Source organism: Drosophila ficusphila, unplaced genomic scaffold, assembly GCF_018152265.1.
Source record: "Drosophila ficusphila isolate 14025-0441.05 unplaced genomic scaffold, ASM1815226v1 contig_414, whole genome shotgun sequence".
Taxonomy (NCBI): Eukaryota; Metazoa; Arthropoda; class Insecta; order Diptera; family Drosophilidae; genus Drosophila; species Drosophila ficusphila.
In genome coordinates, this window is record NW_025064328.1 from 15,670,740 (window position 1) to 15,690,824 (window position 20,085).

The 20,085-nt window shown below is 47.0% G+C and overlaps 3 protein-coding genes and 1 pseudogene across 3 annotated transcripts; 2 read left to right on the plus strand and 2 right to left on the minus strand.

Moving 5' to 3' along the window:
• LOC108101854 overlaps positions 1-11,810 on the minus strand; it is a 56,815-nt pseudogene extending 45,005 nt beyond the window's left edge.
• LOC108101855 lies at positions 46-978 on the plus strand. The gene is made up of 3 exons (XM_017206375.2): positions 46-483; positions 541-664; positions 727-978. Exons 1-3 carry the CDS (start codon positions 109-111, stop codon positions 840-842), a joined length of 615 nt encoding a protein of 204 aa, XP_017061864.1. The 5' UTR covers positions 46-108; the 3' UTR covers positions 843-978.
• On the plus strand, positions 3,879-4,706 carry LOC108101857. The gene is made up of 3 exons (XM_017206376.2): positions 3,879-4,261; positions 4,320-4,443; positions 4,507-4,706. Exons 1-3 carry the CDS (start codon positions 3,908-3,910, stop codon positions 4,620-4,622), a joined length of 594 nt encoding a protein of 197 aa, XP_017061865.1. The 5' UTR covers positions 3,879-3,907; the 3' UTR covers positions 4,623-4,706.
• A 6,559-nt stretch (positions 11,811-18,369) lies between the features above and the next one.
• Positions 18,370-18,645, minus strand: LOC108101859 (metchnikowin). The gene has a single exon (XM_017206378.2). The coding sequence runs from the start codon at positions 18,611-18,613 to the stop codon at positions 18,452-18,454; it is 162 nt and encodes a 53-aa protein (XP_017061867.1). The 5' UTR covers positions 18,614-18,645; the 3' UTR covers positions 18,370-18,451.
• Between the last annotated feature and the right edge of the window lie 1,440 nt (positions 18,646-20,085).

Here is a 20,085-nt window from a genome sequence, read left to right on the forward strand (position 1 = left end):
AGTGAGCCCAAAACTCAATCAAGGGCCGGCGATGAAAAGTTCATTAGTAGGCTGGCAGGCAAACGTTGGCAGCCATTTACTCAAGTAATCCATTGGAACCGTTCGAGAATGTCGTATATCCGAAATTTGCTGGAGCCGCCGAATGGCTGGACTCGCCTGAATCGCAATATCAACGAAATGAAGCGCCTGAGCAGCTGCTGTTATTTCTTCAGCCTGAAAACGGGCTGCAAACTAATAGCCTTATTCGAGGCTCTGGTCAACTTGATACAAATGTACTGTATCTTTGCGAAGGAAATGGATATGAATGTGGGGACTACGACAACGCAGTCATCGGATTCACTTTTTGTCACAAGGGAACCCGATGGGGAAATGCTCGGATCCAATACGGCAATGCCGATCTTCGAATTCAACACGTATTTCGCTAAGGCCCTAAATTCCTTGACTATTTTCAGGTCCATACTGCTCATTATCGGCGCGGAGTGTGTAAGTCTTTCCAAGGTATTGCCTGATAATATTTAATACTTTTTATATACTCCCCAGGGTCACACCTCCTGTCTAATCCTGTGGCTTTGCATCACTGCCATTACCCTGATGCTAAGCAGTCTCATTCATATTTTGCAAGATAACGACCTGCAGAATTTGCCGATTCGCACTATTTCAATTTGTAAGTGGGTTGGAATTTCAAATGTAATGCGTATCTTATTTTCTATTTTGCTTCGCTTTCAGTTCTTGAAATCTATTTCTGCGCAGTGGTTCTCTCGTTGGTGTTGAAATTACAGGAAAAACTTCGCCTTAATGTCCAGGAAACGGAAGTGCTTTACACACACAGCGGGGAAGCTTAGTTATATGCTAGATAATTTAATTGTACCCATGGTTTTGCTTTAACTGGATCAAGGTTGTACTTATTATATTTTTAAGAGGCATTCCTTATCTTTAAAAGCGAGTACACTTAATAAAATTAATAAAAAATGTGTTATATTTATTCGTATTCGTATTTGTATATCAAGACCATGAATATAGTATTTTATAAGTTCGCAGTCTAGTTTGTTTCTAGCTTAAATTAAACATAGTATTAGTATTTAAATAAATATTTCGCTAGCATGCCTGGCCTCTACAACCAATTTTTGAGCTAAATATGCACAGATTGCTACTTAAACATGCTGATATTATGGCTAAGTAATTGCATTTGCATTGGAAATCATGAAATACACACGCGCGGCGCGAAAACTTGCACATTTGCATGGGAAATTCACGCAAATGTACACAAAACTCGTGTATATATACGGATATATATATATATCGGGGAGTATCTCAAAAATTGATTGCACTGGCAAATTGGACAGGAAACAAAGGCTGAAACGCTCGTTATCGCGATAACGAGTACTTCATCGCCGAAAATGGGAAATGGAAACCAAATATTGGGAGTATCGAGTTCAAATTCTTACTTTGGCGTACGGCGACTTTTTGGGCGGTTCTCGCGAGGAGGAGGCCGCTGCTGCCGTGGGCGTGCCGCGCTTGTTGGGCCGATTCTTTTTGAGAACGATAACGCGCATGGTGGGCAGATATATATAATTTATTCGGATACAATGTGGGTTGGTTGGTGTTGGTGTGCGTGTGCGTGTGGCTCTCGGCTACTGCTATTTACGCAAAGTGTTCTAACTTAATTTCGAGGTGTCGCCGGGTTCGCTAGTCTCTGCTTTTCCCAAGTGTCGGCCGTTCACAAACGGGTTTCCACTCCTCGCGACATCGGAGGCGGATATTCAGATGCGGATGCGTATGCGAATGCGGATACGGATGCGGAGTGTGTTGTGGGTGGTTGGTATTTGGTAGTTGGTATTTGGTATCTGATAGTTGGTGGTTACAAGTGTACGGGTGCTATTGCGACTGCACCCACATTCGGGTGGTGCGGTGCAGGCACAAAGGTCACGAAATTACAAAATGCAAGCGAGCCGAGCCTCTAGCTCTAGATAGAATTTTACATAGTTGATGTTGCAATTACTGAGTAAGATAAGTCAAACTACATCTAGATTAGCAAAGAGTATTGGTTATTTACAGTACATACGAGTTTGTTGGCTAGAATTTGAGTTGTGTTTTTGCATTACTTTGCACTAGCTTCTGATGGGTGAGTTTGGCCAATCTGGGCCGCGAATTTCGACTACTGGCTAGAATGTTGGTAGTAGAAAGGCAAGCAAAAGATTCGAAGAAATTCTGGCAGTGCTACATAGAATCATCGCATCTTGTTTCCGATTCAAAATGCGAGCTCGTTCGGCGCACGGTGCGTATGCGTGATTGGTTAATAAAGCTAAGTATTTTACATGGACTGTCGACTAGTTGGTTGCATTACTGGATTGATCATCGTTTGGTTACTTACGCGCTGCACTCAATTCAATTCAATTCTTGTGTGGCTATCAGAATAGAGAACAACTCGCCTAGAAAAGCCTGCCCTGAACTGCGCTCTCTAAAATTAGGCATATATATTAGGGGACATATATATGAATGGTGTCTGTTTTGGGGATATATATTAATTATTTGTTTTCAGGTTTGTGTTTCTTTCGTAGTTTTTGTTCAGCTGGCCCTCCAGTGGCGCGATTGGCAGCCAATCACACCTCGGACGCGACGAAGAACGACGACGACGAGGCGTTCACAGACACGGATACGGATACGGTCGACGGTCTACGCTTTACGGCTTACGGACACGCTTTACGGCTACGGAACTACGGCTACGGCACTACGGCTACGGCTACGGCTAATTTGTCGAGCGGATCACCCAAGAACGGAGCTGGCGAGCCGCGTTTCGAATACGTCGGAGTGCAAGCACGTGACTGACTTGGAGCGACCGTTGCACGCTGCTTTTATAAACAGCGACATCGGGAAAGTCGGCCGAAAGGTCTGGCAACGCTTCGCATGCAATTTTCCGAGCGAGCTCTCTCGGTCTCTCTTTCCTTCTCACTGCCTTGCTCAAATCTTTTCCGAGCCTGGTTCGGCAACAGCTGATTCACTTGGAGGCTCCGAGGTTGAGGTTACAGTCACAGCCTGCTGGTTTTCCCACCCCGCCACACAGAAATCGTTGGTTAAAACCACAGAAAAACAAAGCAAGTCGCACTGCACAAAGAGGATTCTTAATTGGCAACCCCCAGTCCGAATCCAAACACACGCAACTGGGAAAATCCGGGGAAAATCAAGCCATACTGCCGCACTGACCACGCACAAGCTAATCTACCGCAGGACTAAGCGAAAGGCGAAGGACGAACCTAACCCACAGTTGGCTGCTGGCGGCTTTCCATGGCCCAAGGAGAGTGAGCGAGATGGCAAAACGCTTGGGTCACATGCGCAGTCAGCAATCAGCTGTTTGACCTACATACGAGCGCCAGTTCATCTGTACTTTCGAGCGTGCAAACGGGGGGGCGTGTCGGGACCCGACCCCGCCTAAGAACACATCAGATTTCTCGGCCGTGAAAAGTTCTCGTCGGAAAGCTGCCAGCAACAGGTATGTGGAAAGCTGAGCGAGAGCTTTCCGTTGGCCAAAACTTGATTTCAAAATGGTAACATTCCCTGCTTTTCCGGGAAGCAATTTCCCACTAAGCTTGAGAGCTTTTCACCTCTCCTTCATGAACTCACCTGAGCCCGTATGGCCGCCAAGTGAATCTGCTTGGCCCGCAGGTCGAACTTCTTCATGGACAAATCCTCCTGCAGCTCGTTGACCTTGTTGTACAGCTGACCCTCGATCCCGCGGGTTTGGGTTCGGTTCAGTGCCTCAATGGAGTCCTGCGGGTGGGAAAATAAGAAACACGCTCAAATTGATTGTAAACACGAGTAAAAATCCCTTTTAAAAGTAGGCTAGTTATAAACTTTTATCAGTGATTTTCGTATCTGAAATATTTTACAATAAGTAATCAATCGCTTGAAAATGTTAGAGGCAGTGAAAACTTTTTTTTGGGGACGAATTAGGTCCTTAAAGCGCAAGTTAAAATCTTTCCCTCGATTGCATACCGCCTTTTATTTCTTTGGATTGGAGAAGGGCTGCAGGATAATAGCAATTATTGAAGCCTTGATGAGCCTGGTGCAGATCCTAATCATACATCACCAACTCAGGGAATCGGGTCCTAGTTCAATGCTTCCGGATCCCCATTGGGTCACCAGAATGGATCAACAGGGCATAATTCGGAGGATTTTCCTTTATCGCACAACCCACTACTTCACCATGGGCCTCGATTTGGTCACGGTTCTCAATTCGATACTGCTTATTATCGGAAGCAAATGGGTGAGACTTATAAAAAGATACAACAAATTATGAAAATCCTTCTATTACTCTTATTCAGGGCTATCAAGTTTGCCTTTTCCTCTGGATATATAATTCAGTCTTTACGACTATTGTGACGAATCTCAATAATACCATGCGCAACTTTACTATTACGCAAGTTTTCTTAGCAGTGCCGTCAATAAGTAAGCCGAAATATAACGAATTGTATGGTTTCTAAATATAATGACCTTTGTGACCTTTTATAGCTCTTGAAACATATTATATGCTCATAGTGGCGTCATTAATTTCCAAGTTAAATGAAAAAGCCCATGATCGCAACTTGGAATCGGAAGGACTATCCTCGGAAAGCGACGAGCTGTAGAAAACTAAACCTAATCAAGTTTTCGAAAACACAAGTATTTTTTGGTTATTAGCAGAAAGCTCCAAATAAAAGCTATGGAAAGTCTTTAACCAGTTATTTTAAAAGCCAGTAAACATTTGTGTAACTGACAGGTCGTTTCGGTTTCTACGATTCATCTCACCTGCAGCTGGCGTATTTGCAATTCCAACTCGATGGCCTCTCGCTTCAGCGACTCCAACGCGGAGCGCTGTGACAAAGTGGAGTGGCGGTCGAAGACCAGCTCGTTCCGCAGGCAGGGCGTCATCTCCTGCAAAGGACATGTGGCCACAATACAATCACTTTGGCCCGAAGGACACATGCTCCGCCGGTTACTCACACTATGGTCGCCTGCCTCCTCGCCGAGCTCTCCTTGGGGCGATGCAAACACTCTTCTGGGGATCTTCTGGGCCTGCGATGGTTGGGCCAACAGGCGGACGAAGTTCACCAGATCCTGCTGGGGCGAGACCGCTCCGCACTGGTTTGTCAGGCTGATGTACCGCTTGGCTTGGTCGTTGGCCTGGGGAAGATCAGAGATCATAACTATTTCAGCCTCAAATGAAAGAGTAACACCTTTAAGTATTTGGTATATTCCCGCTTTTCATAACCATACTTCATTTTAATTTAATTCTTTAAGGCTTTCACGAATAAAGGTACGACATGCTACTAAATTATTATCCTAAATCTGCCTTTCAGACATCCATATTTTTTGCATTTACCCCCAGGCCCAACTAGCATAAATGTGTGGGCATCATTAGAGGGGTCCGCCCACGCATTAGGCAAATTACCACGGCAAATTGCTACTCCGGGCAATTATTATAATCGTGTACAAATTATTTCGCGGAAACAAAGGGCGCCGCGAGAAATGAACTCGAATTCCAGGTGCCACTGCCGCCCCGCCCCGCCTGCGACATTGTGTGGCACAACCACCTGCTGCAGCGATAAATCACTGGTCGGCGGGCACTCACCTTGCCGGCAATTACTTCGGCGCCCTGCATCAGCGAGTCGGACACAATGGCGACCAGGTCGTTGTGGATCTCCTCCAGCTCCTGCATCTGCTGGGGCAGGGTGTCCGTGTGGTAGGCCTCCAGCATGCCATTCGTGGCATGCAGCTGCTGCACGTACGCATTGTGGGCGTCGATGTATTCGGTGAGCGAGTGCTGGCTGGGATTCTGTCGGTGGGCCAGGTGGCACTGCTTGTAATCCACGCGGCACTGGGGAAAATGGGAAACGGGGAAAGAAGAGTTAGATGGTCAATCGGGGCTGTATGGCCAATTTATGGGTAATCACAGAAAAGGGTGAATGGGCACACGCACAATAGACGGCATTTCGCAGGCAATTCGAACGGCCCACATTGCGTATGCGTATTGTGTTGCTCGAACAGAACTTTAAGGCGGCTTAAAGGCCTGCTCGGTGGGATTTCTCCTGGGAGTTCGAATACTCAAGGCTCCCTGCTAATTAAACTCACCTTTGACAGCTTCTCTTCAGTCTTTGCGATAATAGTCTCAAAAGACTCCCTGTGTGTGAATATTTTACGGCTTTGAACTTTGCGATGAAAGGATTTATCCAGCATTGGTCGCGACACCTGCGGGTTGGGGTAGGGGTAAATAAATTATGTATGGCATATTTTTTGTGGGTCGCGCCGACGCTTGGTACAAAAAGGGCAAATCATCGTGAAAAATGAAAATTAAATGCGTGCGCCAAACAAAACAAAGCAAACACGGCGCGAAACAACATTATTCGGTACTCGAAAAACACATGTCATTTCCCAGAGCCCCACAGCGCCACGCCCCCTAGTAATTAACCATAATTAGAGTCTGCTTTTTATAATGCAAATTGGGAATTTTTTGTGCGGCCCGAAGGCCACACACACATGCGGTTTACTCGTCCGATCGATGCGGTAACTGGTACAAATAAAATCATACATTATCATATTTTATTATTAATAGAAATCTGCCTATTGTTTCTAAGGGCAGCAGGGAAAGCGAATTCCGCCTGGATGGCTGCATTAATTTAATTAAAAGTCTTCTGGGGCAAGTGCAGGCAATGAATATCGATTCTACTTCCAAAAGGGGCCAGCTGAATATTTAACGCGACACGATATTGCCATTAAGCCATTCGGTTTTCGGTTTTCGGCTTTCAGCTTTCGGCAACTTTCGACGATGAAAAGTGTAATTTAAGGCACTCACCTGGCGGGAAAGGACGCTGGCCACATCGTTGCAGGCCTGTGAATCGGTTTCGACCTCCTGCAGGAATGTTTCCCATGCCTGAAAGATGGCCAAATGGCAGGCGGGTCTGCACGCCACCCGCAACCGTTGGTATTAACTGGGCTGGAATGTCGTTTGGGCCACTTACCTTTCTTTGCGTAATTCGGCATTCTTCTTGCGATAATTGGACACCGCAACTTGGAGGGCAGTTGCGTGTTCCTCGTACAGACGGGAGAGAGTTTCGGAGAAATCGGATACTGTAATTGAATTAGTTGGGTGAGTACTGCTAACTGAAGCCCAGTGGCAGTCGTGGTTTATGACGGCCACGAGCTGCATTAGATAAAGCAAAAGCGCCGGAAACGGAAATGCATAGAGGGAGCAACTTCCTGTTGAAGTCTTTGTACGAATATTGTTCCTTCGCTCTGAGAACTGAAGGTTGCACTTGGGTATTCAGGCAAAACAGAAAGCTTATTTATTCATGCTCTCACGACTCATAAATATTTTCTGGAGTGTGAGGTGTTTCTGCCAGAGTTTAAGCGAGACATTTACTTTGTTTTCCGCGGGAAAACACTCCAATTTATGCGCTGTAAAGCGCGAAAAGCCAGCCTCTTTAAAAGGAAGCACTGCCTGTTGGATAATCCATCATGTTTACGGTTATTCAGGCACATATGAATATGGATGGTTGGCTCGGCTGGCCTTCAGCCTCTCAACCTGAGGGTTTATGGGCCAAACGTTTTACGGCCGGAGAGATACGCGTTTATAGTGCCCCGGCAACAGGTTGTCCTGTTAGAGGACTCCCAAGTACGTCGTGTAGCTGCGTGTAGCAACTTTAATTTAATCAATAGTTTGCTTTGGCATACTGATTTCACATGCAGCTCGCTGCGAAAATGTTATTAAAAACTTTTGATGCTACGAACTGGAAACTCCGCCGTATGCAAGTGCCAAAGGTGACATCCGCCGGGACAACTTTCTGTGACAGCGCCGTAATTCAAAGTCAAAGTTATGTCGAAAAGTTGCAGCTGTGCCGGAGATTGTTCGGGGCAAACACACTCAAGTTGGGTGGCGAATTTACGAGGCGGTTGCCTTTGCTCAGATTTATGTCTCAATCCGACGGCCGACAAGGACAATTGACAATCGAAATCAATAAGCCGTAGAGGCGACAACGGAAACTTATCAAATAAAACGCTGCCACGTAGATTGCTTTCTGTTTTCCCTTTCGGGGGAGGCCTAAGCCAGCGAACCAGCCCGCTTTGGGCCACCTGGCGAGCGTGTCAGGTGTGAAAGGTCGAGCTCGACAGGTGTACTCCCGAGTGGCGGTTGTGTTATGAATTGGATCCGACTTACATGCGCCGAATAGATTGACTTTCGCTGCTCACCTGTTTTAATTAACTTAAAGTTGACGTTGTTCTGGGACTTGAACGCCTCGTTCAGACTGCTGTGACTGTAATCCTTGAGCACGCCGTTGTAGGACGCCATCCTGCCGCCCGAGGGGCTAAGGGAACCACCGCGTGGCCCCCTCCACCCGAAGATCCTCCGCCTACGACTTCTTCGACCACTTGAAGATTTTCCCGAAGAACCTGCCAAGGGGCCGACAATTGCGTTATTACTCATCTGGCTTGAAAAATGCTATCGGTTTTTCACTCAAACCAGGAATTAATCAACTCGCAAAACCAAACAATTAAAGGAAAAAACAAACAGAACGCAACGAAAATTCCAAACAAAACGAACCGAATTGAAAGCAAACAAATGAAAATTTTCAAACGAAATGTGATTTGATTTCGGTGGATGGGGCAAAGTATCTGTCTGGCGATGTCAGGAATTATTTTGGCCACGCCGTGATAAATACACGAGTCACTTCTCCGCCCCGCCCCTTCCCTCCCCCTCCCCCCTCCCTCCTCCCCCCTCCCACTTGGCCAATCAAACAGATCGCTGCCGCTTGTATTTATGCATAAATAATGAGTGGAGGCAGCACTCTGTATTCCTTTCGCTTCTATTTTCGTTCTGGGCCAAGGCGGAAATTCGAGTGTTTCGGGCCAAGACAGCTCCTAAACCCGAGCCCCATTACCAGAGTCAACAAGAGGCCCACACAGAAGCGGTCAAAATTATGGTACTACAGTTCAACTGAATACTGATATTTATGTTTATCAAACTCGGCAACTATTTAAGGCTTTAACATTAATTTAATAAGCATTATACATTTTTCCAATCAATCCATTTTTTAAATGTAAGGGGCTTGCGTAATAAACATTATGCTTTTATACAATACAAAATCTAATCGTATATTTAACATTTTTTGCAACTGTTTGAACTGTTTTATTCACTTTTTTCTAAGCACAGATATTGAAGTACTATAACTTTAGGCGCAACTGTACTGGGTGGGTTATTTTGGCCTGCTGGTCTTTGGTCTTTGCTCATTCGGCCTGCAGTTGGCGGCCAAAGTCAAAGTCGGGCAGATGGGAGTCCGTCCCTTCATTTAAAATTCAATCAATAAATGAAGCGTAATTTCATTGCCGCGGCGAGAGTCGAGATTTCGTTTGAACACACTGGCAGCTAAAAAGGCCCGAGGGCCCGTTCGTTTGGTGAGTCCTGTGATTGTTTCAGTTCAGAGGGGCGGCCCCTCCGCCACACAAGTCCTGCCAGTCCAAGAGTCCAAAGTGTCTGTCTTGGCCGCGTTTGTTTGCCCACGCTCACACAAGGCTCAATTACTGTCAGACGAGTTGGCTAAATGAAATATGCAGGAGCTGCAGCGCATTGCCACCAGAGTGAGCTGTAGAAATTATTAAGGGACTGCATGAGTTGGTCAGCGCCTCATCCCTTTCGAAGCGGGGAAATAAACAAGGCGTGTCCGAGATTGCCGGCGATCACGTAGCTCCTGATTTACTTTGCTGCCGGTCATCAAATTTGCCGCGCTGTGAACTTTGAAATGAATTCGAGTGGCGGCGCGGTGTGGGTTTCGCAGGACCTCACGTGCCAGCTGCAAGGATGTCGTTATCGCTGTTGTTGATTACACTTCACGCGCTGCTAAGCTGACATCCATTTCGGGACGCCAGTCGCAGCTGGATGTGCTGCTCCTCCTGCTCCGGATCCTTCTAGCTTCTCGTCCTTGAAGGAATTATGTGCGTGCTCGCATTCGCAGAATGCGCCCGGGGCACGAAAGCAGTTGTAGTCGCTGTTGCACTCGCAGTTGCATCCAACTGCGGCACAGGTAATCCAATTATGCATGCGAGAGGCAACTGCGGACTCGACTCATGCGATAAGGATATGCAGATGGCGATGGCGAATGGCGAATGGCAAATGGGCGGGCGAAAAGTCAAGCATCCTGGCACTTTAGGTTCCCCTTTCGCCTTTGTGTGAGTTTAGTGCCGAAAGTTAACCAAGCGAGGACGGAACAAGAATGGGAAGCGAGCCCTCTGGCAGGACCAAAGCTGGCGTATCCTTGGAAAAACTACGAGTGGAAAATCAGAGCGCCCACGGCGGGGATTTTGCTGTTGCTTTCGTTACGCAGGAGTTTGTAATTGAACGCGTCTGTAATGCGGCTAATTGAAAGCCTCAAGTGCAGAAACAGGAAAAAATGAAAGAAGGCTGGATTCAATTTAAGTGCGTATTAACTCGGAATAAGAACTCGTAGTCTAATTGTTCTTTCTATTTTATGAGTAGCTAAGAGTGGTGTATATTAGGGAGTGTTCTTTAATATTTAAAGAAGCCAAGCAGATATATTGGACTTATAGGAAACAGAGCAAACAGGTATTCATCTTATTAAAATGTACTTTTAAGTTCCAGCAGTGTAATCCAAGAATACTAGATACAAATGTTGAATTTAAAGGCATTTTCAAACTTGAACTTGAACAAAACTGCGGCTCAAACTTGCAGCATATAAAACGTTGCTTTTAACTAACAGAAATGTTTCGGCTTTCACTTTCACAGACATTCAATACGGAGTTCGATTTGCTCAGGGTTTATTTGAGTACTATGCTTGGATGTTTACGATTGTATGATGCTGCGATGACAGTCCCCTCTTCAAACCGAACTCCCTTATGAGATCCATGAAACCGAAAACTCGAAACACCCCACTTGTTGCATGTTATGGCGATCAACTCAAGGTTGCTCTACGAGACGCGCGGCAAAGAACTGTGAACGATTCGATTAGCAGGTGCAGAAAGGACTTGGAAGGCACCTGTCACCTTTGGAGGGCGCTCCGGTCGAACTCGCCCCGCCGCCGCCCGCCGAGTTGGATCCCCTCGCCGCTGCCGCAGCTCCCCCAGATCCTGCTCCACCAGATCCTCCAGCTGCGGCCACCGCTCCGTCACACTGATCCGCGCTGCGCGACCTGGCGCCGGCCATCCGCTCGCGCTCCTCGCGGGGAGAGCGGGCGAACAGGCCGCCGCCGCCCTTGCCGGCGGGACTCCGCGTCCGCGGAGAGTCGTAAACCCCCGCGATGTTCTCCAGGGGCGGCGAGTAGCCCCTCGAGCTGCCCTCCACGGGCGCCGTGTGCGGGGTGCGCGGCTGCAGCTTGATGACCGGCTCGCGGGCCTCGAAGAATGCATCGAAGTTGTTCTGGCGCAGGTTCTCGCTGCTGAAGACCGGGTTCTCCACGTGCACGTGCACGTCCTCGCGCAGTCTGTTGCTCTCCCTCGTGTCCGAGGAGCTGGAGCGGCCCAGTCGCCCCAGCGGCAGGTGGAGCTTGGGCCGCAGCCGGGACTTGCCGGTGGGCGACTTGCTGCCCGATCCGCTGGCGGAGGAGCGCTCCGGGGGCAGGTCCATCGGCGACATGGGCCGTCCCCATCCCGGCCCGAAGTGGGCGTGCGTGGGATCCGGCGTGGGTGGCTCCAGGAAGATGCTCGGGCTCCGCGAGCGCAGGTCTCCATACTCTAGTGCTCCCGCTGCTCCTCCGGCGCCCGAATCCTGGTCGAAGGCTGCGCTGCTGCGCTGGAATGGTGCTCGTCCCGGCCCAGTGGCACTGCCGCCCGGCATCTGGCTGGCATCATTATAATCATTATACATGGACGCAGCCGGCGGACGCTGGTGGCTCCTCCTCAGGCTGCTCCGCTTGGTGGAGTCCTGCTGCGAGAGGTTCGAGTTGTTCGAGTGGGTCAGCGAGGCGCGCGAGGTGCGGCGGGTCGGGGTGGGTGGCAGACTCTGGGACTGGGACTGGAACTGGGACTGAAACGGGATCTGCACCACCGGCGGTGCAGCCTCCTCGAAGCTGAAGAAGTTCGACGGGGCCGGGGAGCCCGGGTAGCTGAACGGCGGCGATCCCGGATAGAAGGGGGGCAGGGCGGCCGGAGCGGTGGCTGGCTGGATGGCAATGGGCGGAGTGGCCTCGAAGTGGACGACGGCGGCGGTGGCGCTGGCGTTGGGGAGCTTGGAGCTGGTGCTGCTGACTCCCGCTGGGCTGCTGGGCGAGGCGGAGCGCGCTGGAATCTCGATCGGCACGAGCGGCTCGGGCAGGCAGTCGAGTGAGGGTCGCGGTTTCACACGGGGCGCAAAGAAACCATAGGTCATCAAGATGAGCTCATCGGCGGGGTATATTACGTACATTCCTCACCGTCCCCATGTGGCATGGTGGCACAGCTGTCGGCTTGGTTCTTGGTCTCTCTGTCCTTTGGCTTGGTTCGGTTTCTGGGGTCGGTGGGTCTCGGTTTAGTTCAGGGGGGTTTTCTTTTGGGGGTCCTGTCTTTTTCTAGGTTCTCAGTTAGCAGTGCTGTCAGCTGTCTGTCTTTTGTGGATTGTCTAACTAAAGTGCTTTAAGGTTTAAGGTTTTAGGTTTATCAAAAACAATATAGAGAGCGTATCTAGGTTCGTTACAACTAGGGACTTAACGTACTTTCTGCTACACGGGTATATCACAAAGTGAGTTCAAGTTCAGTTTGTTTCTCGGGGACGTGCTGTCATTTGGATCGCTGCATGTTGCCGATACTTCGAAACAATGCTGCAAGAGGGAAAAACAAGAAAACAAGAGCGAGATTAATTAGTCGTAATTACAGGATGTTCAATTTTAGAGCTAGGAACAAAAGTTTGGCCACAAAGCGGAACAGAGTTCACGCAAGCCTCATTAAAAACGTTTCTTTGCGCCGGTCAGTCGTTCATGCGAGTCTTTTTGCTCATTAAATTGTTTCGGTTCTGTGGGAAAGCAGAAGTTGCTGCTTCAGGGTCAGGATTTAGGTCAAACTTTGGACCTCGCTCCCCGCAAGTTGGCAAACAAAGTTTGACAGAGAGCGAATTTCTGGCCAGGTTTGCATGACCAAGGCCAAGGACCGAAGAACTCGGGGCCAGGTGGTTAATTGTCAGAGTGCCAACTGTGCAAATGCTCGAGGAAAGAAGGTAAACAAGAGAGCTTCCCTTCTTCCTAAATAAAAATGTGGTGAACAAAAATATTGTGGGTTTGATTGTGGGGAGGCTGACCACCTGCACAAAGTTAAAACGATTTTATACACATATATATAATCTCTGGAGTGGGAGATAATGTTTCTTTGAATCCTCAAATGGCAACATAAAAATGATTTGCTTTTATTTCCTTTTCCTTTGTAGTCCCACCTGTCTTCCCTGAATTCGAAGTCCAGCAATCGCTCACTTTGGTGGGTGGGTTCTCTAACACAAATTAACTTGAATTGCCAATGACAGCCTGAACCCAAAGTTGGCGAAACACCCGTCCGCCCACAAAGGTCGTGCGTGTTGAACCCACTCGTGATTTGGGCGGTGGGAGAATTACGGGCTCGCCACATGCAAGGCTTATTATTATGCCATTTTATGGCCAATCGATGGGCCCATATCAATTAAATTTGCATTAAATATTCATGATAACCGATGGTTACACGTCGCTTTAATTATCGGCTCAGAATTAACTGGATGAGTGATGATAGTTTGCCATTGTCTTGGCCTGTCGAACAGAGTTGATTGGTCTTCAAATATCATGCACAGAATGGTGTTTCTTTGAACTATTCTTTGAGGATAAAACAGATTGATGAGAAGGTAAACAACATACGGGTTTTTAAACAAGAGAGGAAGCTTATATATATGCAGTCATCACAAATGTTGAGCAAAAGGGATAAAGTGATGCAAACTTTTGACTGAAATTATAATACCCTATGCAAAGGTATAGAAATCGAATATTTCCAAGCTTTATTCAAAACCATAGGTCTCAAGCAGCCAAGGAGATAATGCAATATCAAGTTTAATACCTTCGCCGCCTTAAAATGGCATTATAATTGTACCATTTGCATAATTGATGTATAATGGATACTGACCCAATAATATTCTCCAAAGAAACAGGGGAGGGCGGGTCCTTGGCCGGCATTAAAATCGCATTACGCGCACAGCGGCACGGGAAATCGGTGGAGATTAAATTCATATATCGCGCACGACGACCTTGCGTGTGCGTATGTGAAAATGAGGAAAACCCGAAAAGAAAATTTACAAGAAGAATGCGAGATGATGGTGGAGTGGGGGCAGTGAGCAGCGAGCAGTGAGGAAAAGCGAAGCCAAGACAGAAATTGCATTTCATAAACGGGGGGCTACAGCTTGTGGCAAGGCGAGCCGAAAAGAAATCACGCAATTTAATTCAACGTGAATTATTTATTAGCTGCCAGATAGGGGCGGGCGCATGAATAATTCCCCGTATTTAATGCCGAAGGTTGAAAAGCGAGGGGAGCGATGTGTGGCGAGGAGGGACGGGGGAACTGCGGATGACACTATCCGACGGGGTACGCAAATATTTCCTTTCCATCCGCCCCACTTTCCCATACTCTCCCCCGCCGACACACGCACACATAATTGAATTGTTTTGCTGCACTTTACCAGCTCGTTAAATCTGTCAACATTGATCAATCAAAGTGGGCGGGCCAAAGGGAAAGTTTTCCCGTCTCCGGCCAAAGTTGTAAAAGCAGAGGAGCCGAGGAATTTCCTCTTCTCCTGCGGCACTCGCTGGCATTTTAAAAGCCTTTCCATACAGGGGAAAAGCCAACCGAAAGCAATTTGGCGAAAATGCACAAACAGCTGCCGTCATTGTTGTTACGGCTCCCCATTTGCGAGCCATAAAAGGGCGAATGGCAACTACTTATATTAAAATTAATTAACTACAGAAGACAATGATGCCGAAGAGCAATGGCAGTGCGCTTATCAGAACGAGGAAGCAGCAGCAGCAGCAGCGGCAGCAAACAAATGTTATAAATAAACAGGCAGACAAACCCCTCGTTTTGGCTAGCTGCACATTGGCAAGAGGCACTGAGATGCTGAGATGCTGAAGCGCCGAGCTGGCGAGCTGGCGCGATGCTGAGAATGCCCAGGAAAAGCCGGCCAACTAGAGGAAGCAAACTTGACTCAAGTGCATTGTCAAGGCGGGCGAGAAAAGCAGAAAAAGCAAAGGAAAAGCGAAGGAAAAGCTGCGCGGAGGAGCGAGCAAAGGCGCCCATGCGATGCCATGCGATGATGCACTTGCTCCCACCCAGAGACATACATAATTAAATGGCAGTGAGCCCAGAGACGGCACATATTTATATTTAAAGCATATAAACAGATGTATTATAGTGGGTCTGCACGCCGAGGTATTTGCTGCTTGCTATGAGAATACAAATTAACCGAATTCTTTGCGACTTGCTGCGAAAATACGAGAACATGCTAAGATCAAGGGAACTTGCTTGGGTGCCTTTGACCCTGCTTTTGAATTCCACCTCAAGCTGAGGTATATTCATTTTGCGCTCCTCATTAAATTTGAACGCTTATAAATAAATATTTGATGTGATGAAAACGTGTTCTTGCTACGAAAACAAAACGGTTGGCTGAACTGTTGATAAACACCTACAATTTAAATTATTTCATCGAATAGGAGCCGGTAATATAGTTTCAAGTGGCTCGGACTTAAGTTATTTATGCAAATTCAAATTCAAATTTAGAATAACTGACATTCTTTAAGAGGTGTGTGAAATATATAAACGTTCCTCTCTCCACAAATTCACGATAAGTAACTTAAATATCCGTCAACAAACAACAAACAAATATGTATATACAAAACAGTGTGCTGGCATATGGGTTGCTGTAAGAAAGCAAATAACAGAAATTCTTTGATTCGTTCTACAACAACAAAATGCAAGAAATTTAAATCAAAGGTCAAGGGAACTGCATTCAGAGCTTCCGACCATCAGAAAAATTGCACATTCCTGTATTTATTTAAAATGAATAAAACAATGTGCATCTGCGCCGAGTTATTTAATTCGTTTTTAAATTACTCTGACAACACAATCCCAAAGAATCTCCTTGAGGTTTACATTGAAAGAGCAAGTAACTAGCATATCTTTCAAAATTGCCATTAGGCCAAGAAACTAGCTGTCTGCAATTGCACTGCCAATCAAAAGAAAGTCCTTCAGCTAAAGGCTCAATCAATCTCGTTAAAGCCAGCGTTCCTCCACTCGAGCTGAGGGAAGCGATGGAAAAACGTGGGCAACAATGAAGTTTTGTTGTGATTTGTGTGAGCCATAATTCGTCATAATTCCCAAACACATTGGAGTAAGCAGAACCGTCAGAGGCAGTCGCAAAAAAAATACAGAAGACACAATGATACAATGGCACAATGATACAGGTAGCATGGAGATGTGATACTTATGCAAAAGGAAATTAGATGGGGAGAAGGAGGCACCACGACAGCAAGGCAAACAAAGCTGTCGAAAAGAGTAAACTCAATTTATGAGAAAAGCGTTCGAAGCGGCAGGCAAAACACGGAGCAGCTCCGACACAAATTGCGTATTCGCAACGTGGGCCCCGTGCAGAGTTACCCGAGCAGCAGGAGCTGGCTCAGAGGGTTGGGCTTTTGGCTGTCTACGGGTCCCTGCCCGAATTGAAATTCTGTCTGACATGCACACTCTGACACACGACCAACTCGGCATTTTTGGGCCCTGAGCGAGTTCCGGGGTTGGAATATACATTAGGATAATTAAACAGGACCGTCCATATCGCAGGTGGAGAAGTAGCACAGCTGTCTGATAACCATATATGAAAGAGAAATCAGAATCCAAATAATAACACTGGTATCAAAGTCCGCACGAAACGTCAACAAATATATTAAATCAAATTCTATAAAAACTAAGGCTTCCATTCAACTAAAAGTAATTATAATTCAAAGCAAAAGTCTCAAAAAATGGTGTAGGTATTCGCATTATTGGAATTACTCACCGTTTAGAGAATCTGCAGCGATGCTGAGTTATTTTCGAGTCGTTGAGTTGACATTTCTGTACCTCGCTTTAATTTAATGTAGCACAAATATTTGTTTGTTTACACAACACACGCACTGTTGTTTGTCCGATTCACTGGGTTTACATATGTGGCACATGAATATGGTGTTTGGGGATTGGTTTGTTTTGTGTTCTGGTTAGATTTCGTTTCGTTACCCGGCTTGAAGCTCGTTTTCGAGTCGTTTTGGCTGCACTTCCTTAATTTTTGCAATTTATTCCAATGTCGCTGGCCCACAACACTCACAACAAATAATAATAACAACAACAGGAACTACGACCGATCGACGACGAAATTAGACTGAGACTCGAGCAGCTGTAAGCATTGAAATATTTTGACAATTTCTGTTTGTGTGCCGCCGCTCTTTCTTCTTGCTGTGCTTTCTCGCGATTCTCATGGCTGCTCTGCTAATGTTGCCGCTTTCGATGTTGATATCGATGTTGGTGTTGCTGCTGCTGCTGCTGCTGCCAATGTTGCTCCTTCTCTTGCCACTCCCCCCTCTCCGCATTTTGCTGCTGCTGCTGCTGTTATCATTCCGCCTCCATGGCGCTGCCGTATGCTGTTTGCTGTTCGAGGTTTGCTGCTTGCTCTTTCGAGTGCCTTGGGTCAACGCGGCGTATGCGCGATCTGCTAGACCAGATTATACCGCATCCGTGACGTGGCTTATCCAGCCAATGACGTCATGGCCGCCACCGCTGTCACAGCTGTCACGCGCAGAAAGTGTTCAAACACTATTTATAGACTCGCGGCCGCCCGCGCCGAACGCCCGTCGAACCGCCGTCCATCAGCTGCTGCTGCTAATTTTTGCAAGTGTTTTTCTTAGCGCTTTTCTTGGACCGCAGCTGAAAATAGAAAACAGAAAACAGAGGGTGAGGAAGCGAGAAATTGTCGTTTTTGTGTGTGGGGCTCATTGAAATGTTTGCGCGTACTCAATTTTTATTCGCATCCAAATGTGCATATAAGTGAGGTATACTATGTAGCACAATGCTGTGTGCGGTACAATAAATGTGCGGTGTGGAAATGGCAATCGATGGCAACTGTGATTACTCATACGCCCCGAGAACCGCACAGATGCCAAAAGCAAATTATATTGCATTCGAATGTTTCGCAACTTAAAGTTGGCCCAATCACAGTTTCGATTATTATTCATGAGCCATTAAAGGAGCCATAAATGGCGAGCAGTCAGAGGCGAACTATTAAAGTTGCCGGTTCATTGAAATCCGATTGCTGATTGCCCTCCAGTCACCTGTGCCCCTTTGCCCCGTCGGCATCGAGTTAATTGAATTACTCAGTGACACGCTTTGATGTTCAGTTATGCTTTAATTTTATTAATTTACTCAACGTGTTAACTAAATCAGCCGCCCGGGTTTCCATCTGCCATCGAACTCTTCAGTAAAGTACGGGGGACGGCCTGGGCTGGTTGGGATTGAAGGGCGACGGCCTCGTGTCGAAAATGGGTCCCTGGTGACGATGGGGCTCCGAGAGGACCGCTGGGGCGGTGGCCATCAGTCCCAGCAGGGTCAGAAAAATCGCTCCAAGATTGAGTTGCATCTTCGCTCGGTGACGGCAATTGATTGATGCCCTGAGCCGGCAGCTTGTGGGGCTTTTATAGCCCGCTCGCAGACAAACGAGTCGCAGATTGGGGACTTTTTATTCGAGCTGCTGCGATAAGCAGCCGAATGAATGACGGCCAAGTGTCAGCCGGGGGCAGATAACCGATTGTGGCCAGGGGATCCCTTCCCACGGGCCTTCCCACTCCCTCGCTGGTGCCGGATTATCAGCCTAGACTAAAAGTAAATATGACGTTTCTCGCTGAATATTTATGCTGCCAGTGCCAGTGCCAGTGCTCCTCGTCCCCTGGAAGCACTTGGCTTTGGCGCCTTGCTGGTTTTTCTGCATTGCAAATTACCAGCCAACGAGCATGGCAGAAATTCAAAGGCATAGACAACGTGCGTCAACAGGGAGACACGCCCACTACACAGAAAAAACTACTTAAAGTTCTTTAAGTAAGTAAACATATCTTACTTCTAAATTTAAAAATTAGAAGATATCAAATAATATTTCTAAGTCTATCCTTTTTCTTAAGTTAGGTATCTCTATTTCCTGCTCACCTTTCAGTATATATTTCTCTTACTGTACAATCTAGGATGTGTACTTAAGAACAGGGATGCGAAGGACGAAAATGCAGCTGATGCAGCTCGGCAGTTGCCCCTTGGCGCGATTAGAGCACTTTGTTAGTTTTGCTGCAGCAGCCTGGCGGTAAAAGCGGGCCGAGGGTGTGATGTTGCCCTTTAAATGACTCGACTGACGTTTTGAGTAATTTCCCCATGCATTTTATTGTTGGTGTGCTCAGTTTTAGAGTGAAAAGAGGTTATAGCCACGGCTCATTAAGCTCGAAAACGCTTGACTTACGGAGCTTCTGAGGGAAGGGGGCAACCGGATTGATTGACGCCATTTCCGCTCCAGCGAAGACGCAAAACACCAAGAAGACAAACAAAACGGCTGAATCAAACATAAAAAAAAGTTTTGTTTATCAAATCGATTTGAATTGATCTCAGCCTTCAAAATCGGTTTACGAAAATTGCCTTTATGTTCTCTTCGGCAACAATAAATCAAATAAATCAAACAGAATTCCGAATAAAATTAATCCGTTTTCATGGTTTGCACATTAAAAAATAAATGTTTGGCTTGCGCGTAAACAGCAGACTAGATTCCTAATGTAAACAGCGGGGAGACAGGCAAATTGAGGCATTAGTCAATCAATCACTGCCGGTGCTTGTTGGCCCCGACGTTTAATGGCAGAAAAGTCGACTTTTGGCCCAAAACTAGGCTAAGAAATGTGAGCTGGGCTCGTGCAAAAATTTAACTTTTGCTCTTGCCATTTCGCTTGGCATTCATTTCGTAGCTGCGCCTGACATTTTGAAATGTTTCTTGCAAATCGTTGTTGAGCAGGCTAAGCCTGAGTGCCACGCCCCCCACCACCGCCCCGCCCCCGGGGGCTAACGACCGTAACAAGAGTAACA

Excerpts from the sequence above, each read along its gene's own strand:
- LOC108101855 (XM_017206375.2), top strand. The coding sequence starts at position 109 with ATGTCGTATATCCGAAATTTGCTGGAGCCGCCGAATGGCTGGACTCGC. Across the intron at positions 484-540 it reads TCATTATCGGCGCGGAGTGT|GGTCACACCTCCTGTCTAAT; the intron begins GTAAGTCTTTCC and ends TATACTCCCCAG. Across the intron at positions 665-726 it reads GATTCGCACTATTTCAATTT|TTCTTGAAATCTATTTCTGC; the intron begins GTAAGTGGGTTG and ends CTTCGCTTTCAG.
- LOC108101859 (XM_017206378.2), bottom strand. The coding sequence starts at position 18,613 with ATGCAACTCAATCTTGGAGCGATTTTTCTGACCCTGCTGGGACTGATG.
- LOC108101857 (XM_017206376.2), top strand. The coding sequence starts at position 3,908 with ATGTTAGAGGCAGTGAAAACTTTTTTTTGGGGACGAATTAGGTCCTTA. Across the intron at positions 4,262-4,319 it reads TTATTATCGGAAGCAAATGG|GGCTATCAAGTTTGCCTTTT; the intron begins GTGAGACTTATA and ends ACTCTTATTCAG. Across the intron at positions 4,444-4,506 it reads CTTAGCAGTGCCGTCAATAA|CTCTTGAAACATATTATATG; the intron begins GTAAGCCGAAAT and ends GACCTTTTATAG.